The sequence below is a fragment of the Bombus vancouverensis genome, chromosome 8 (assembly GCF_051014615.1).
Source record: "Bombus vancouverensis nearcticus chromosome 8, iyBomVanc1_principal, whole genome shotgun sequence".
Classification (NCBI taxonomy): Eukaryota; Metazoa; Arthropoda; class Insecta; order Hymenoptera; family Apidae; genus Bombus; species Bombus vancouverensis.
In genome coordinates this window covers 12,905,061-12,922,399 of record NC_134918.1, presented here as the reverse complement: position 1 = coordinate 12,922,399, position 17,339 = coordinate 12,905,061, and the positions used below count along the sequence as shown (strand labels likewise).

Below are 17,339 nucleotides of genomic sequence, written 5' to 3'. Positions count from 1 at the left end.
TGCCGTAATAATACGTGGTAATTAGACTGTGCGGAATTTCTAATTATTTATAGGAAATTTACCGATGCGAGAATGTACAGAATACAAATGTAATATGAAAAGATACATGAAATATCCAGAATTTGTATCTGTTATAATATTTAGTAAGCGGAAAGCTTAAATTGCATGCAAAAAGATATGAATTTGCACAAATATTCACAGTCTAATAATAATTATCGTTATAGCGATGGTTTAACATGTTCACTATTCGTTGACTATTCATTATCTGCAATATATTAAGAAATAATTTTCATACGAAATGTATCCATGTATTCCCAGAAAAATCCTAAAAATCGTAATAATCGATGATACGATGAAGAAAAGATCGACTTCGTACAAAAAGACGCTGACTTTACCGCGACTCTAATAACTGCAAAATTCTATTCTACTGTACGACTGATGTTAATCGAAAGAATTTAAAGGATCTGCCTATAGAAATCGCGTTATGTACACGATTCCTGTTCTCGAAGCTTCTCAACCGTTCCACTGTTTTAATTGCCTCCGGTTCGTAGTCCACCGCATTACGGAATGTTGGTTCGAGTTTCATGAATGAAGAAATTTCTCCTATTTCCCGGGTGAATGCAACAAGTGGCGATGAGCGGTCTTTTATCTGCTCTGCTCCATCGTGCTGGCCCAGTTTCCTTCTCCGAGCATAAATCTGCTACACACCGACTACATCTGCTGCCTCGTGACAGACAAACTCTCATAATCAATTTCTTTCTTCCAACGAACGTAATCAAATTCTTCTTCTTTTCTCTACATATTTATTTCTAGATTCGCGAAATCTCTCGAAAGCTGGAATGCTCCTTTCTTCTTTTCTCTTTTTTTTTTTGCTCCTCTCGAAGGTATATCTATCTTGTGAGAAACTAAAATCTCAATAAATTTCGTTGAGAAAACACGATTTATTTTTCCTTAATGTAAATACAACGAATTAACGAATATAACGATTAAAAGGTAAGCGTAAAGGCCAGAGACACAAGCTCAATCGCATCGTTATTAGTCAACTTTTAATTGTAACGATACGATTTACGGAAATTTCTCTATCGTCGAGAAAGTAATACACGAAATAAGATTAAATCAGCTGAATTATACAGTCATCTACTCGACAACGCTGTACGAAGATTAAATAAAAATAAATTAGTATCGTCAGTTTCGTACTTTCGCCCGAGTTATTTATACAAGTTATTATTTATTCGGAGAATTTCGAGACTTTCGAATCGCAAAAATAGCGTAAACTCGTTGACTTTCGAGGGGACTTTTCAATTTTCAAAGCGCCGAGCGTTCCACGCTTACCCCTTCTTTTTCTTCTCCTTTTTCCAATTCCTTTTTTTTTCATCCTCTCACTTATACCACCCGCATTTACGCGGATGACGAATACCACCAGCAATCTGATTTTATCATGCTAATACCGCTATCGTGAGAGACCTCGTGTTTTTTCCTCGACCAACGATTCCGCGCTGTCGACCGATACTTTTATCGCCGCGAAATAGCTCGATCGAAACGAACGGCCGATTTATCGTAAAAATTACGTCAAACGATAGAACGAATTCGGTCTAACGATTCACGTGATCTTTAAACGCTTCTCGATTCAATTGCGTCTCAATCGTACTTACTATCCACATGATTATGCGAATGGATATATCTTCTTCGATTAATCTCTGCTCGTTTCTCTGTTTTTTAATTAAGCGTTCTATATTAGGAAGCTTTACTGCGATATTCAGTCGCCTTGCGATAATTATTTTACGTATCGCGGAATAGCAATTAATTTCTGTAGGACACTTGTACTAGTTCTTTCTTCAACTTTCTCTTTCTTCCAGATCCTATCTTTTTAACGTTTGTATGATGTAAGCGCTTTTACAAATTTCATCAAGCTCGCGCGATTCGGCCCCCGTAGTTTTATAACTAGTTAACTGATCTATACTTTACGTTATGAAGACCGTGGACGCGAGACATGATAAGCTCCACACGCTTTTCGTGTTTTGCGATCTACTGATTAAAAACTGTCATTCGACGTTATCATATTCTGTATTTCTAAATCTCCCTTTCTATCGCGCTCTTTATTTATTTGAATCCACGAGAGTATTTGAATACTCGGAATAAAAATCTTGCACGCGTACATTACGCGTATTATACGAAAGATTTTGAAATTTCGTTAACATCGTGAGACGCGACTGTTACGATTGTATTATACATTGAAACAAACCTGAAAATTATTTATATTTCTGTTTGTGATTAATTTTCCCAATTAAATGAAATTATAACAGCCTAATTTAACGAAGTAGCCTCCCAGTTATTTTACGGTTGAAATTTAACAAGAATTTCTATATCTCCGTTATTAATAATTTTCTACATCCTTTTCGTTTTTCTGCTGAACCACTTTATTCCATACGAACTCTAATTCTCTGTCAGTTCCTCGCGTTTTTCTGTTTCCACTCTTTTAACGCTATAATTCCGTTTCTCATCCAACGATAAGCCTATAGAAACAAGAGAGATCGCGTTCTGAACGTAGCTCACAGGCTTAATTATACCTTCAAGAACATTGGAGCCCTGACAGGATCGCTTTATATAAATACAGGCCACACTGTCGACAAGAGATATTCACCTCAAGTGGCATATAACTCGCCAACTAGTGCACTTGCATTGACGATTATGTATACAATATCGAGTCGAAGAAACTTTAGAACGCTATAAATTTTCTTTACTTTAATACTAAACATTTCTCACCATATTGTCAACCAATCGTTTATTCTCTACCATACTACCATATATACTGTACTATACACCATATACTATATACTCTATACCATACTACCATATATATTATATTTGTTCACTGTTCTTATTAAAGTCAATTGCTAACAACATCTTGTTATAAATATCTTGTTATTAAATCGAACATTATAAAAATGGTAAAATTATCGTGTCTCTGTATATTTCTTATTTTATGAACTTTCTTTCGCCCATCGCTGTACATAGCTACATATCTACTTTCTTTATATTTACCATTAGAAATCGGGTTACTCGAGCTTACACGAGTCACATTGAATTCGAGTAACTTGACTAATCTGAATAAGGCTTAACGTCAGCGGATGTACAGTTCTTGTAGCCAGAGGCGCTATTATTTCGTCATAGCAGGCTTGGCATATAAACGGTACCATCTTGCATTATACGTCATGGTACGCGAGATCTCAATGGTCGTACAGTGTGTGTATTAATTAAATCGCAATCTGTCGAGGTATGGCGCGCTAAATGTCCAGGAGAAAATTAGACGAGCACGGTGAATAGAATTTTCCAAAACAATAGTATAATTTCATTCGAGTCCTTGGCAACGGATCGTCTTGCATAGAAATAAAAGCTTACGTGTTGTTTTGTTAGAAGTCTATCTCGCATGGATCGAAGTCTTGCTGGAAACGATGTGATTTCCGTGGAAAATTGCAATTTTAGACGATTGTGCTCGGACATCGATTCCGAGGTAAGAACTCTTTAAGGAAATCTTTAAACTTTGCACTTGGACATATTCCGTTTGGAGAATTCGATTGTTAATTTGAAAATTTGATGTTTCTTTTTAATGTAATCTAATGGTATTGACAAGTAATAATAATAATAATAATAATAATAATAATAATAAAAAGGTATTATCATCTATGAAATAGTAGTATACTTTGCTACTTGACTCATGAATTTCTAGATTCTCCATCTCCACACATTTCTTCAGAAAATCGAACGAGATTCTAAAATGCAATTTTTCAATTGCAAATATTTCTATACATTCTGCGACAACGACGAAAGGTGTGTTATTAATTCGATGGAAATTACAGGACTAAAAACGATATATAAATAGACTATATACAGCTTACTCTTTGATCTACTAATTAAATGCTATTATTTATTTACAGATATAAATTCAGTTGTTCAGCTGAGAAATTGTTTAGATATTTTATACATCTACGAGCGTTATCTTACGTTCAAAGGATTTTTATGTATTTAAGAAAAACTGGAAATACCCGGATAATTCAGTGGAAATCACAGAATGACGAATTATTCTCGGATCAATGTAATTACTTGCGAAATAACTACTAATTATTTTATTGTTCAGTTACTATTCTTCTACTTCTTGATAATTGTAAGAAAAAAAGGAAGAAATTACATCAACTACCAGAACGTGCGAAGTAACTTTTAATATCTCGATGATTCTCGATGCCGATTAACTCGATGTGACTCGTCACCGGAAATAATTTCTAGTTCGATATTCAACTTAATTGAAAGTCGCGACGACAGCGAGACATCGATCTCCCGAAGACGATTTCGCTATAACCAACCTTATTACGCAACCATAATCTGTGAAGGATCGAACGAACGCGTCTCTCTCCAGCGAGAAGAATCTATCTATCGATGGCTGAGAGATCTGCGTGCTCGTATCGATCCAGAAAACCAGTTTAGGATCAGCCACGAAAAGAGAAAAGGAAGAAAGAGGGAGCAGAGGTAGTCAAAACCAGCCGCAAAACCGAGCATTGTAAAAATGCCAGTAAAAATAGCATGGTACGTAATTTTAGGGTCTGGCATTAAAAATTTGTTCGAAAACGATAGACTAATTTCGAGAGAATCGAAGGGTCGATTTGCCAGAACAGCTACACACGTTGAAAAGTTTCCAATTTTTAGATTACTCGTAACAGATAATTATAGAAGCGAACCATCTTTTTTGCGTGTTATTTTACTTAATTATTTTACTTAATAAGAGTAATATTATTTAATAAGAAGAATATAAGAGCTGGCACGTTAAAAGAGTAATACTTATATCTAAGAACTCGTTAATTTTGGCATTGTGAATATCAATTGTACAGGCGAATTATCCTGTAGGACGAATCAAGACAGATTATTTTGTCCGATAGATTTCGACTATTAGGCGAAAAGAATCTCAGAATTGTAAAACTATTTTAATTTTATCTTTAACGGTTAATTAGTAACGTAGAACTCGTAACAGTTTAGCAATATAATTGTAAATTTAATCGGTTAAAAATGTTTCGTTCGGAGACAGAAAATTCGAAGAATATAATTTAAATTGTACAAATTCGAAGAACGTAGTTTTACTCGTAAAGAAATCTGTTCACTCATAAATGATCGAATTATCAATTCAATTTCTACATATGTTAAACTATCTCGATTTTCCGACAAACTTACGAAACATACATCTATACTTACTTTTGCACATTGAGTTTCTTAGAGAAAAAACGTGGATGTTTTAACAGAGAAAACGAAGTTTCTCTCGTAACCTGTACGAGATTTTCACGCGTAAATTAAAGTAGATTCTTGTCATTTTCTCGATACAAGCGCGATAAGAGCGATCGGTTTCATCAAGTATTAGATTGGTGTTCGCTAGCAAGTCTACGTCGACCACGGAAATGGCGATACTCTGAAACCTATAGCCATATGGTTCGTCGCAATCAATAAGATCGATTTACAACACGTCCGTTCGAGTTATAAGATGATCTTTTTCGCGTATGCAACACGGATTGGTCGTGAATGAAAATGAGAAACTGCAGATGTTCGTTACGCTTGCGCTTGCGTCTCGAGAATCTGTGATGGTTCATAGTGTAGTAACAATTTACGAAAGAACATATATGTTAATATAAATATTGTTCGAAATTAGAAACGATTTTACGATAAAAAATTAATATATTACGATATTTGTAGGTATATTGGTTAAATGAAATTTCCAATTTGTTAACGAACGTACAAATATATTATTACAAACTTTTGTTCGATTTTAACGTTACGATAAATATGGAATCTATAATTGCGGACAATTTAGTAAAAGGCTGATAATAACGAGATATTCTAAAAACAAACGTTATCGAACTACTAATTATTATTACTACTAATCGTCCATAGATATATTACTCTTGGTCAACTGATTGCAACATTTATTCTAATTTCATACTTTTAAAAAACTATGTGGAAACGTACGATAAAAGTAAATAGACAAATGCTAAAATAAAGTAGCTTTAAAGTTAAAATTGAAAAGTTGAAAGCTAATTAATAGCAAATAACTGGTTATTAATATAGGATGCACTTGCAACGATGCAAGCATCATTGTATTCAGAAATACAGAACTTATCCATTTTGTTCCTGTTAATATTTATACGTTCTATTAAACTCTGATAAATCGAACGAAGATACTGATCGAATAAAAACTTTAGTTCTCAACTGAATAATCGAATTTTCCATAAGCTGCCATTTAACTCCGGTAATTTACATTTGCTTACAATACTCGTTCACACTGGCTTTCAAATGCACTTTGCTTCGAGCGATACACTTGTTCAATTACGCCTATCTGCATTTTCAATGCATACTATTACATTCCAAGGCGAATAAAAATATCGCACATAGGTGACTCAAATCTTAATAAATCTCCACGATCTTCGTATTATACGCTCGTATGAAATAAATCGTTAAAATATGCTGAAAATCAATTTTCTTTACCAACTAATTTCTACCTGCATTTAATAACAGTCAATCAAAAATGTCAAATGCTGATATACATACATACATACATACATATATATGCTAAAATTTTACACGATGGTATTTGAAACATTAATTCAGACACCATGAAACACGTTTCTCTGATACGTTCGTCGTAGTCGTAGAACTTTTGCTTTGAGCTAGGTCGTGAGATGTGACACGCGTTAAAGGACGATCTCCACGACTCGCATGCTAAACGTTCACGGGTAATAAACATGAGTTATCGCTCGAACGATTGCGTGGGGCTACACATTCCATGTGTTCACGTACTGTCGGTGGAAGAGATATAGCGAGGTTATAAAATCAATCAGACGTTGTAATTTACTTGTTCCAAGAGTCGACACAATAATTTCAGACACACAGTGACTTGCATTAATATTCGAACATCATGGAAAATGGAAATACCGATCGTTCGGTTTGAAACATTTCCTATATATTATAACAATTTTAAACGAGAAAACAGGAACAAATTAGGCTCCTCAATAGAAATATTACGATTTCTTTCAATGTTTATCCTTGCTTTTCAATGTTTCTCAAAGGATCTTTGGATTATCTTGCATTATTAATCGATATTATTAAATGTTATAATTGTTATTCTAATAGTCAAGTTTTCACTGTATATCGATTTATGAATGATTTTAGCAGGCTGAGATTCAAGGTGCGTCTATAAAATGCGTCAGATTCTGGGTGCGGTTACATCAATCGATGTTGCCGATTAAATGCTATAATTTATGACATCGCTATATCTGTTCCAGCAAGTATACGGACAAGCATGGAATGTATCCGCAAACGCACACGCGTGTCCGCGATTAAAATATGAAAGAAGAAGACACTCACCTTCGGGTCTCAGTCTGTCGGCGAAAAGGCAGTACGGGGGTGGCGGCGACTCTGAAACGAGGAAGAAGAATAACGAATTAATACGTATGGCGAGTGTTTTTTCAAGAAATTCAAAAACTGGATTTTTCATTTGATCTTTTGACTTTAGATGTGCTAGTATTTAAATTATACATATCACGAGGTTTCTGGTCCTTCTATCGCATATATAATTACATATCGAAGTCCTTAAGTTCGCCCCTTCTTTTTTTATCTTAGACGCGTTAACTATTTATTAAAATTGTTATTTCTTTGATTTTTCTCTCACTTTTTTTTTATGAGAATTTCCTTATGAATACAAATTGAGCGAATAAATAATCTATAGCTTGTATTGTACTTTGTTATAGCCGATAAACCGATACGAAATTATAAGAAATAAAATACTTTATGAAGTGGAACTTAATCTTTAATTTAAGCAGAACTCACTATCAGCTTATATGTATATTTATTACAGATTTTTTTAGAATATTAAATACCATACACGAAGCTACTAATTAGGAATCAATGAGCAAAATATAATTATTCAAATAAGCATTATCGTAATTATATGGCGAATAATTTATCAACTAGTTCCTAAAGGTACATTAATTTATTTTCAGTCGTTAGTTACCCGTAAGTAATTTAAATTTTAATTTATTCTATATCAACACAGCGAGAGAAAATAATTTACAACGTTCTGAATCTACTTCTCATCGCAATAAAAAATTTAGTTTTATTCATTAACTGCTCATATCTAATTTAGATCGATATCTACTATAGATTACAATTTTGCCTTATTTTAAGCTAAAATAAAGTAATCCAAATTATAGCAAAAAGTAATTTACAATCTTCTCATACATATCACAATTACAACTAGATATTACCAATCGATCCAAAACACTTTTAACTTCGATAATAAAAGAATTGTTACTGCCAATTATTAGACGGCCAATGTTAATGCATTTATGCGAAATTAGATAAAAATATATAAAATATTCGAAAGAAAGTACTCGCTACAGCATTTAGGTGAAACGAATCTCCCTTTCCTATTTTACTTATTTAAAATCACCACCATATCATAACACCATAATACAGTTGTGTTACATACTCTTATACAATATCATGTACATATATTAGGCTAATCTGCTATTGAGCTTGATCATAGATACATACGTATACGATATTTACGTTATTATACTGGTCGTATTACTGATAACAGATATCAATTACAGCGTATTGCTACATTGCTATAACGCAGCTAGATTAGTCAGAAGATTCATATGTTCGTATTAGCAGAAAATTCATACGTTGGAAGAGCTGTAAGAAGGAAAAACAGAAAAGAAGAGAAATCTTTAATTAGGTTCCGTTTCTTTAACGATATTCATAAAAATATAAATTTGCATAAACATCCACGGTCTACCAATTACATTTATTCCGTAAGCATCCTGCGCGTCGTTGGAATACAGCAAGGCACGTTAAAAGGAAACGAAGAACATTCATTAAAGGCGCCAGACCGCGATCAATCTATTTTCGTGGGAATCTCGTTACGCTCGCGTCCCGATTCCACTTTAATCCAGAACGGATTGCCGCGACGCGACGGTTGGTCGCGAGTGCGAGAAATTAGAAACCGACTCAAGGCTCCGCGTTTCGATTAAGCGGAATTAATGGGAATCCGCGCGGGGCAGCGCGGTACGGCGCGGCTCGGCTCGCCGAACGAACGAACGAACGAAACGAAACAGGCCTGGCGCCCGTTAGAAGCCACGCTCCAAAAGCGGACGATTCTATTATTGGCGCGGCCAACAGCGAAACCGGTACGCCGCTTTTCGTCCTTTTACGTATCGGCCTGAAAGCGTAGAGGACAAACGGTGGGCTCCCGCGAGTAAAATTGCGAACGTCAAGGTAACCGAGCGGACGCGAGCGGCGCCTAGCCGATCGAGATGCCGCGACGCGACGCGACGTCGCGTCTGCCGACAGGGAATTCTCAAGGAACGCCACCGAATCTCCTAGCGATGGGATCAAGTTCGGATATTTACTTGCAAAACTAAATCAAATACAATGCGCAACGTTCGCTTCGCAAGGATTCGAATCAAGCTACGTTCATAATATGTACATATGTATGTATGTATGTGCTTGTAAATTCAAATTAAATTGAATAATAATATATATAAAAATAATAATAAGTTTTACTTTGCAATTTTTGAATATTCTGCGCGAGTAGACTGCGGATTTCGAGAAATTGCGTTTACGAGAAATTTAAAGGTACGTGAAAAGGTACACGGAATGCACGTAATACACAAAAGACATACTGGTTATAATTTTTAATAGATACAACAAATCTATGTTTGATATAATTTTTAAGAAGAATAATTGAAGGTAGATGAAAGCAGATTACGCAGAGACACGCTGGTTAAGATCTTAATTAAATTAAATAAATTAGAATACGTGTTTCTGGTTGAAATCGACAAATTTATACAGATTTTATGAGATTTCAAATATTTCAGATTTTTGATACGTTCTAAACGAATAAAGGTAAAATTATGATCGATCGATCGTTTCCATGATAATTATCGTATTTTATATGAAAGCAGGAAATGTCCTAATATTATAAGTACGTATGTACATCTATTATAATACTTGCGACATACTCGAGTCCGTCAGTAAAATTTGCAATACGATTAGGCGTAGCAAGGCTGCATCGACGATACATACCGACAACTGGGTTAACGAGCCTTTTCCTTCCAAAGGATTTGTCCCTCGATCAAGACGTAGTATTTAATGATATTCATTTATTCAGAGAGAGGTCTTCTGTCGATACATTGCTCTGTATTTAATTACATACTATACCGGTATTTTGTGCTGTTTGTACACTTAATTGCACAGTGGACGATATTATTAACATGGAAATATTTATATTTCGGGTAGTTTGTAGTTAGAGTTTATCGTTAGATAAAAGTACATTTGTTTGAAAATTAGACACTACCATAGTATATTGAAGGACATTATTATGTGAAAATACTGGAATTTTGAAGACTTTATATTACGCATAATTATAGGGTGAACGACGTCAAATATTTCCAAATGGAAATATTAGCTTTTTGAAAAAATTGTACTAAATTATATATTGGAAAACGTTGTTGGAAAATTCATATTTTAATTATACGGTGTAACCTATTGTTAAACAGAAATATTGGCTATTCGAGGAGTTTAGTTATACATTATTTAGTTGTATATCTATCAAGAAACAATGCGATAAGAATACTGATATGATAAAATGTTAAAAAAATAAAATGTCTTCTATATGTTATACGTATTTGAACGTAACATGTATCGTCCAAATATTCGGACAAGAAATATGTGGAAATTAATTCGTACGATTTCTCGTACAATGAATACAAAGAGTTTAACAATGCTACGCTTAGAATAGATTATACCTTTGAAATAAAATTACTTTTTTTCTCTTTCTTTATATCAAGTGACATGCAATTATAAGTATTAAAAAACAGACACGCGAGATATCTCGTCTAAAACGACGTACGAACAACACGGGGACGTGAGATATCTGGTTTACAGTGTCGCGTACACAACATCGTGTCGCGAGATATCTCGTCCGCGAATACGAAGAGGTTAATCTGAATGTCCTTGACAAGGAAACGAATGCGAGGAAGATAATGGATTTAAAAAAAAAAAAAAAAAAATGATGCAAAGAATGTAGCGCAGATATTGTACATTAAGTAGAACGCATTGAAATTTGTTTACTAAACAGAAGAAGAATAAATATAATAATATACGATACTTAAGTAAACATTTTACGCCAGACTGTGAAATAGTGTTTAGATTACCTGTATATAAGTAGTAAATTACATTGTTGTTTTCTGTTCTACCGAAATACGTATTACGAGCTTAAACTTGAAATTAATAGCATAAAGCAACATGCAATTCTATCTGTGCGGTTGTAACAAAACAGCGAAACGTATTTTACGCCAAAATTCCTCAGTATATAGTAACAACTAATATTCGCGCAAAAGACGCATAATGGCTGACAACGGCGCCTACACACAAATCTTCTGTCACGATTGTCTCGATTCTGGCTTCCAAACGAACAATCACAGAGAATCAACAGCCGCGATTCTATTTATACTTTATACTTCGATCGAGTCACGCAGGTTCATAGAATATTTCTTTGAACTTAAACTAGCTTTAACGATTCTTAATTTCCTTATTATCTGAACTAACCCGTCAATTGAGATTCATTTGCCTCGCTTTACAAACTCCGTTTTCTAAACGTAAAGAATAAAATACAACTTCGGTGCTAACTTAATTACACTAAAATCATTGGTAAAAAATTAGACAGACATCCGCACGCGTCGAAGAATCTCACCAACTTTCAAGTCCTATTTACAAACAGAATAAATCCATTCTACAACTCTTGAATGAGGAACAAAGAAACAAAAACAAAAAAAAAAAAAAAAGGAAAGGAAAGGAACAGAAGAGAAACTGAGAAGCGGTATAAAAAGCAAAACGACAAAAGAACATACACCTTTGTAAAGAACGTAATATCGTGAATTACGTAAGAACAAGGACACGATCCTCAAAATAATGCCTTTAAACATTTATTTATACTCACGAGAAAGTTCGTGGTTCTTTTTTTTTCTCTAGCCTGTCTTGTCTCGTATCTTCGAAAACTCGTTTCTCGTTGATTCCCTAATGTCACGTAATATTGGAAAACAAAGAGGCTGCGATATGCTTCTCTCATACACGCGGCACCAGACCGAGGCGACGTATCAATTAAAATTAAATTTCTGACTCACTCGGCCCATTTGAAATTCTGCACCGTGCGCCGGCGCTCCTCCACTTTGCCAAAACACGATGACCTTGCCTGCCATTGCCTCGCCTTGCACGGTCGCGCAACGTATGAATGGTAGGCTAAACGTTAAGCCTAAGCGGCAACGGCCGCTACGTGTTCGCGCAGGTTGCGATGCAAACGATGCAGAGAACCGAGTGTTCGCGTGTTCCTCGATAGTTCCAGTAGAAACCTTGCACCCCTTTAAGACGCAGACACTTTGACTTTGGAATTTCAGATGATAAAGCATATGTTGACCCTTGATTAACAAAGTCGAAGCTAACTAGACTTGTATACACGTACAATGTACGATCGTTGACGGTTGATCTAACTTGACTTCCTGTGGAAATCCTACACGGATACGGTAGAATTATGGGAGGTAGACTCGCAACGGAGTAGACTGTAACGACGAGAGCAGAAGAGGTAGAGAATGTAAAGATAGAAATTGTAAAAATTCTACACCGCAATGCAGATGTAGATAGTGTGAAGTTATGGACAATCGGCTGGATATCGCGTAGGATTATCGGCTGCGATGAAAGAAATTTTAATATACAAACGACTAATCTCCTTTGGAATGGAATTGGACGAAACAGAATGGTATGTCAAAAGGAATAAGCGACTTTGAAATTGCACACAATGAAGGAAGAGTTGTCCCTTGATTAACAAATTCGAAGCTAACTGTACACGTGGTCGATCTACTGTGGAAATTCTGCGCACAGAGCATACAATTATGAAAAGTAGATTCGTAAAGATTGCAATAGAGGAAAAGTTGCCATATGCGAAACTCCATCCCTCGATCAAGAGGGCCACCAGCTGTACAAATACAACTAGTCGAACAGTTATGACAGCTAAGTACTACAAAACATCTTTCAAGTCGAGAAATTCCTTAAGGTCAACATTCGATCCGCTGAAAAATTGGAAGAGTAGGTTTTTCCCATGTTCAACGAATATTTCCATCTGCGGACATTTTGTAGAGCGACCAGCACCCGTCACAAGTTCCGTATAAATACCGCCGTCACGGAACGTAACTTACTTGCTATAATCCCTTCGAACAGAAGATTATTATTAATCTCAACTTATTAGTCACTCCTCGCTTTATATTCTTCGAGGAAAAGTTGTTGGAATAAAGAGTATATTTAAGTTATTAAATCAGTGCTATAATTATTCAACCACTACTATTATCTTAATGGAATCTTAGGGGATCGGCTGATTCGTGGCGTCGATCATCGTATCGTAACGAGAATTTACGACTCTCGTTGGCGCGCTCTACGCGAACGGTCGAACAGGTGGAAAATGTGAAAATAACGTAAAAACTCTACACTCTAATGTAGATGTACCGTAGCTAGTATAGGATTATGGAGAAAATAGAATTTAACAGATGTTGGATGAAAAAAAAAACAAAAAAATGGGGATTTAAGTATATAAGACATCTCATTTGAGATGCGATTGAACGAAATGGAATATTAGACGACATAGAGTAAACGACTTGGGAAATGCAAATGATAAAGAAAAAGTTGAGTCTCGATTAGCAGTGCACAGTTAAAGTTGACTATACATCGCTAAGCTTAGCTTAGTTTTATTAGCTAACTATATCTTGTAGAATCTACACTATAACAAAATGAAAAGAAGTAAGTGAATGATCTTAGAACGATGAAGAAGACACTGATAACCGGCCGACAGTACAAAGGAAAATTTAACTATGATTTAATAGATACATACTTGAATAATTGAAAGAACAACGTTTATCTGCTTACTAGAAATTTACGACGTTATATGATGGTATAATATAGAGAATAATAAAATAACAGACGTTTAAATGTACTTAAATGTGACTAATCTCTCGAAAAGGAATCCGACGTGAAAAGAAAGAAGCAGTAAATAGCAAAAACTGAAGTGGAATTACTTGCTAACAAACGAGATTGTATGTTTCGTTGGATTAAAAAAGATGAAATTATTAAATTGGTTAATCAGCAGTTTCGTGCATGATGAATACTTAAGAGTTACAATGTAATGTGATATATGACTACTACTTAACTAGTAGAATGGGATTAAAATGACCTATGCTTGGATAGTGCAAGGTTGAAACGACCTAGAATAAGAATTCTGCTTACAATGTTGCATTTGATACAGCGATTTAATCGAAACTTTATAATCTCTGCTTGAAGCTTCTCGAACACTAGCTATAAAAATTGTAAGAAAATGAAATTTATTTCTTCCCACTAATTATATATCTCTCGCTACTTATTAACATAAGATATTAGTCTTACTTTCTTTTATCGGTTACATAATATATCGTAGGTATGTAATGTTATTCAATATCGAAGATATGATTTCATAAAACTGAAAATATTTAGAAAATTTAAAAGATAATGTATGGTTTAATATTAGGAGAACCAGTTTGGTTATTTTGCCGAATCAGCAAATCAACAACAACGAAATTATTATTTCCACTAATAAGTAAAATTATTCATAAGCACTCAACGTTTAAAGGAAGATAAGTATTTCTCTCTTTTTTTTTTTATCTATAATAACAGCGAACATTATTCTTCAGCGACTGTTTTTAAAACATTTTAAATAATGAAAGCATGTTTAAAGAGAAGATAATAAAAAAGGAACTCTTGTATTTGCAATGTTAAGTATATGTTTAAGTGAAATTGTTGTGACTCAGTTCATGTAAAATTATTATCATGTATAATTATTATTAATTTATCTAAGATTATTACACTATTTTTCTTCCTTCGAATAAAATCTCTGCATTAGTTTCCGTGTCTGTACGAAGAATTAGTATAGTGCCCATAGTGTTAAAATTATAGTCACATTCTCTGCTACTAATAGAAAACCACATGATATAATCAATGAAAATTACATTCAAACTTTGATTTACGAAACCCCAGTTTTCGATTTCGACGCGTTAAATCACAATTCGTATCTTAAATTTAGAAAGCAAAATTTTAACGATAACGAATTTCGATAAGAACTTAATATTATCCATACGATGATACATTTTTGTATTTTTATATTTCCTATAAATGCATAAAAATTCGTAGTCTACTTATCAGAATCTATCAAAGAAATTATATTTTCAGAATCACGAATCCTACGAAGAAGCTCGTGTCGTAAACTCAAAAATAAAATAAAGTATGATATTTTGGTCTCCACGACGAAACGTATTGAAAGTCGTATTTTGTGGTCGTTTGAAAATACCAGAAAACAAAGAAATATGCAAATCGCGTCCGAACAAAACGTTCATAAGAAATGAAAACGCAAGAAAACGAAAGATAGGAAATCGTTCTAAATAAATATCGCGACAATAAAAAGTGATACAAGTGCGACAATTTGCGTAATGATGCCGTCTAGCCGATGATAATCGATTTATCCAAGTGAATTATTAACAACGCCGCAATATTCGAACGTTGTCGAACGTAAAACCAGATAAAGACAACAACAGTGTGTCTGTGCCGTTGCGCGTTGCGAAAACAAGGCGCCACCGTGAATGCGATTCACCTTCGATAAATGTCGACGAACGCTATAGCCGTGTTTCGACGGCTATAAAATGCTCGATGATAATGTTTACGTATTCAAGAAAATCGTATTCAAGTCCGCCGAACACATTCACGAAATACGGCGAGAATCGCAAAAACTTGCAGACACTGAACACCGATCCTCGTGGCATTAATAAATAATTTAATTTACTTGGCAAACCTGTTTCGCCTCGCCGCGCGTATTTAAAACACGCTTCCATATTATTTTCAAAATCGATCCTTGATATTAAGTAAATCAAACATCGAGCTGTTAGTATTGCAGCTATATCGTTGATATATATGTATAACGAGTATGTAAGAAATATAAAATTAAATAGCTGTGTGATCGTAATATGAGAAAAAGTTTATTTTACTAACACTTATGTATGTAAAATATTCTTATCAATTTTTCAAAATTGATTCTTGAAATGAAGTAAATTCACGTGCAACATTGAAGTTGTATTATTACATACATGGAAAATATAAAATTATATAAATAGCTACATGCTCGTACGTTTGTAGTATTATGTTCTACTACTCGATTAAGTAAAAGTCGAAAATCTTGTTTGTTCGAAGATTAAAGGTAAATTATTGTAAATATATGTATTACGTATACATAAGAATTTCAATAATCATTTAATAGGGATTGATGACTAGAAAATGTTATCAATATTATTTTAATTGCATCAGTCGATACGTAGATATTTTATAATCGACGTTATCCCATTTTTTAAATTTTTTACTTTTTGCCATCATTTTTACGCATTCGATAATCCACGAAATCACTATTCCCCCTTTTTCGCAATATTTAACATTCAAAATGTGTTAGAAATAAATTGTCAATGAGCACCTACCACTGTACTAAATATTTTATGAGTAAATAAAAAATAGTCGGAAGTTAAAGCGAAGAAAAAATCAAATCTCCATATTAAAAATACATATTCCTATCTAATCCTGCTACATTCCTTCCACACAATTGTGTTTTTCTAATACTAAGAAATACGTGAATAGAATACGAAAAAATTCCTATTGGTATGCATGATTTCACGCTTCAACTTTGAGTTAAACTACTTCCTAAAGCATTGCAAATCCATTTTGCTATAAAAATGGCGAAGGCATTGAAATATAAAAATTCAACGATCGCAACAGTATCGACCTTCTCTCGGCCTCTCGAAGCTGTATTCTTACCAAAAAGTAATAAAGAAAAGAAGGAAAAGAAAACGATCTAACAACCTACTTATACGCAGCAACAAATTCATATACATGTATAATGTTGCAGCCCTAAGCAACGCCTAACCCCAATCCCAAATTCCACTTTCTCCATCCAAGAAGAAAAAAGAATGCCAAGAAACCTGTTACCTCTCCTGAAAACCCAGCCACCATATCTCCACCGAATCTCCCTGTGAAACTCTTCCTGAAAAAAAACTACCTGTAGCCTCGGTTCGTTTTTCGCTCCAACCATCTTCCTTCGATTTTTAGAAACGTTCTTTCATGACCGTATACATAGCGTTGGCAGAAAATTCGGAGAGAATCGAAGGGCAATGCGTGTACGCGACAGTAGCCGG

At 34.4% G+C, this 17,339-nt stretch overlaps 1 protein-coding gene across 2 annotated transcripts in view; it reads right to left on the bottom strand.

Annotated features, from left to right (window-relative positions):
* The window catches only part of Dad (Daughters against dpp), a 115,022-nt gene that overhangs the window by 84,210 nt on the left and 13,473 nt on the right, over window positions 1-17,339 (bottom strand). For both annotated transcript variants that reach the window (XM_076620921.1, XM_033332453.2), the window contains exon 2: window positions 7,399-7,449. In XM_076620921.1, the coding sequence (XP_076477036.1) occupies window positions 7,399-7,449 (51 nt within the window). The remainder of the gene's footprint in view (window positions 1-7,398; window positions 7,450-17,339) is intronic.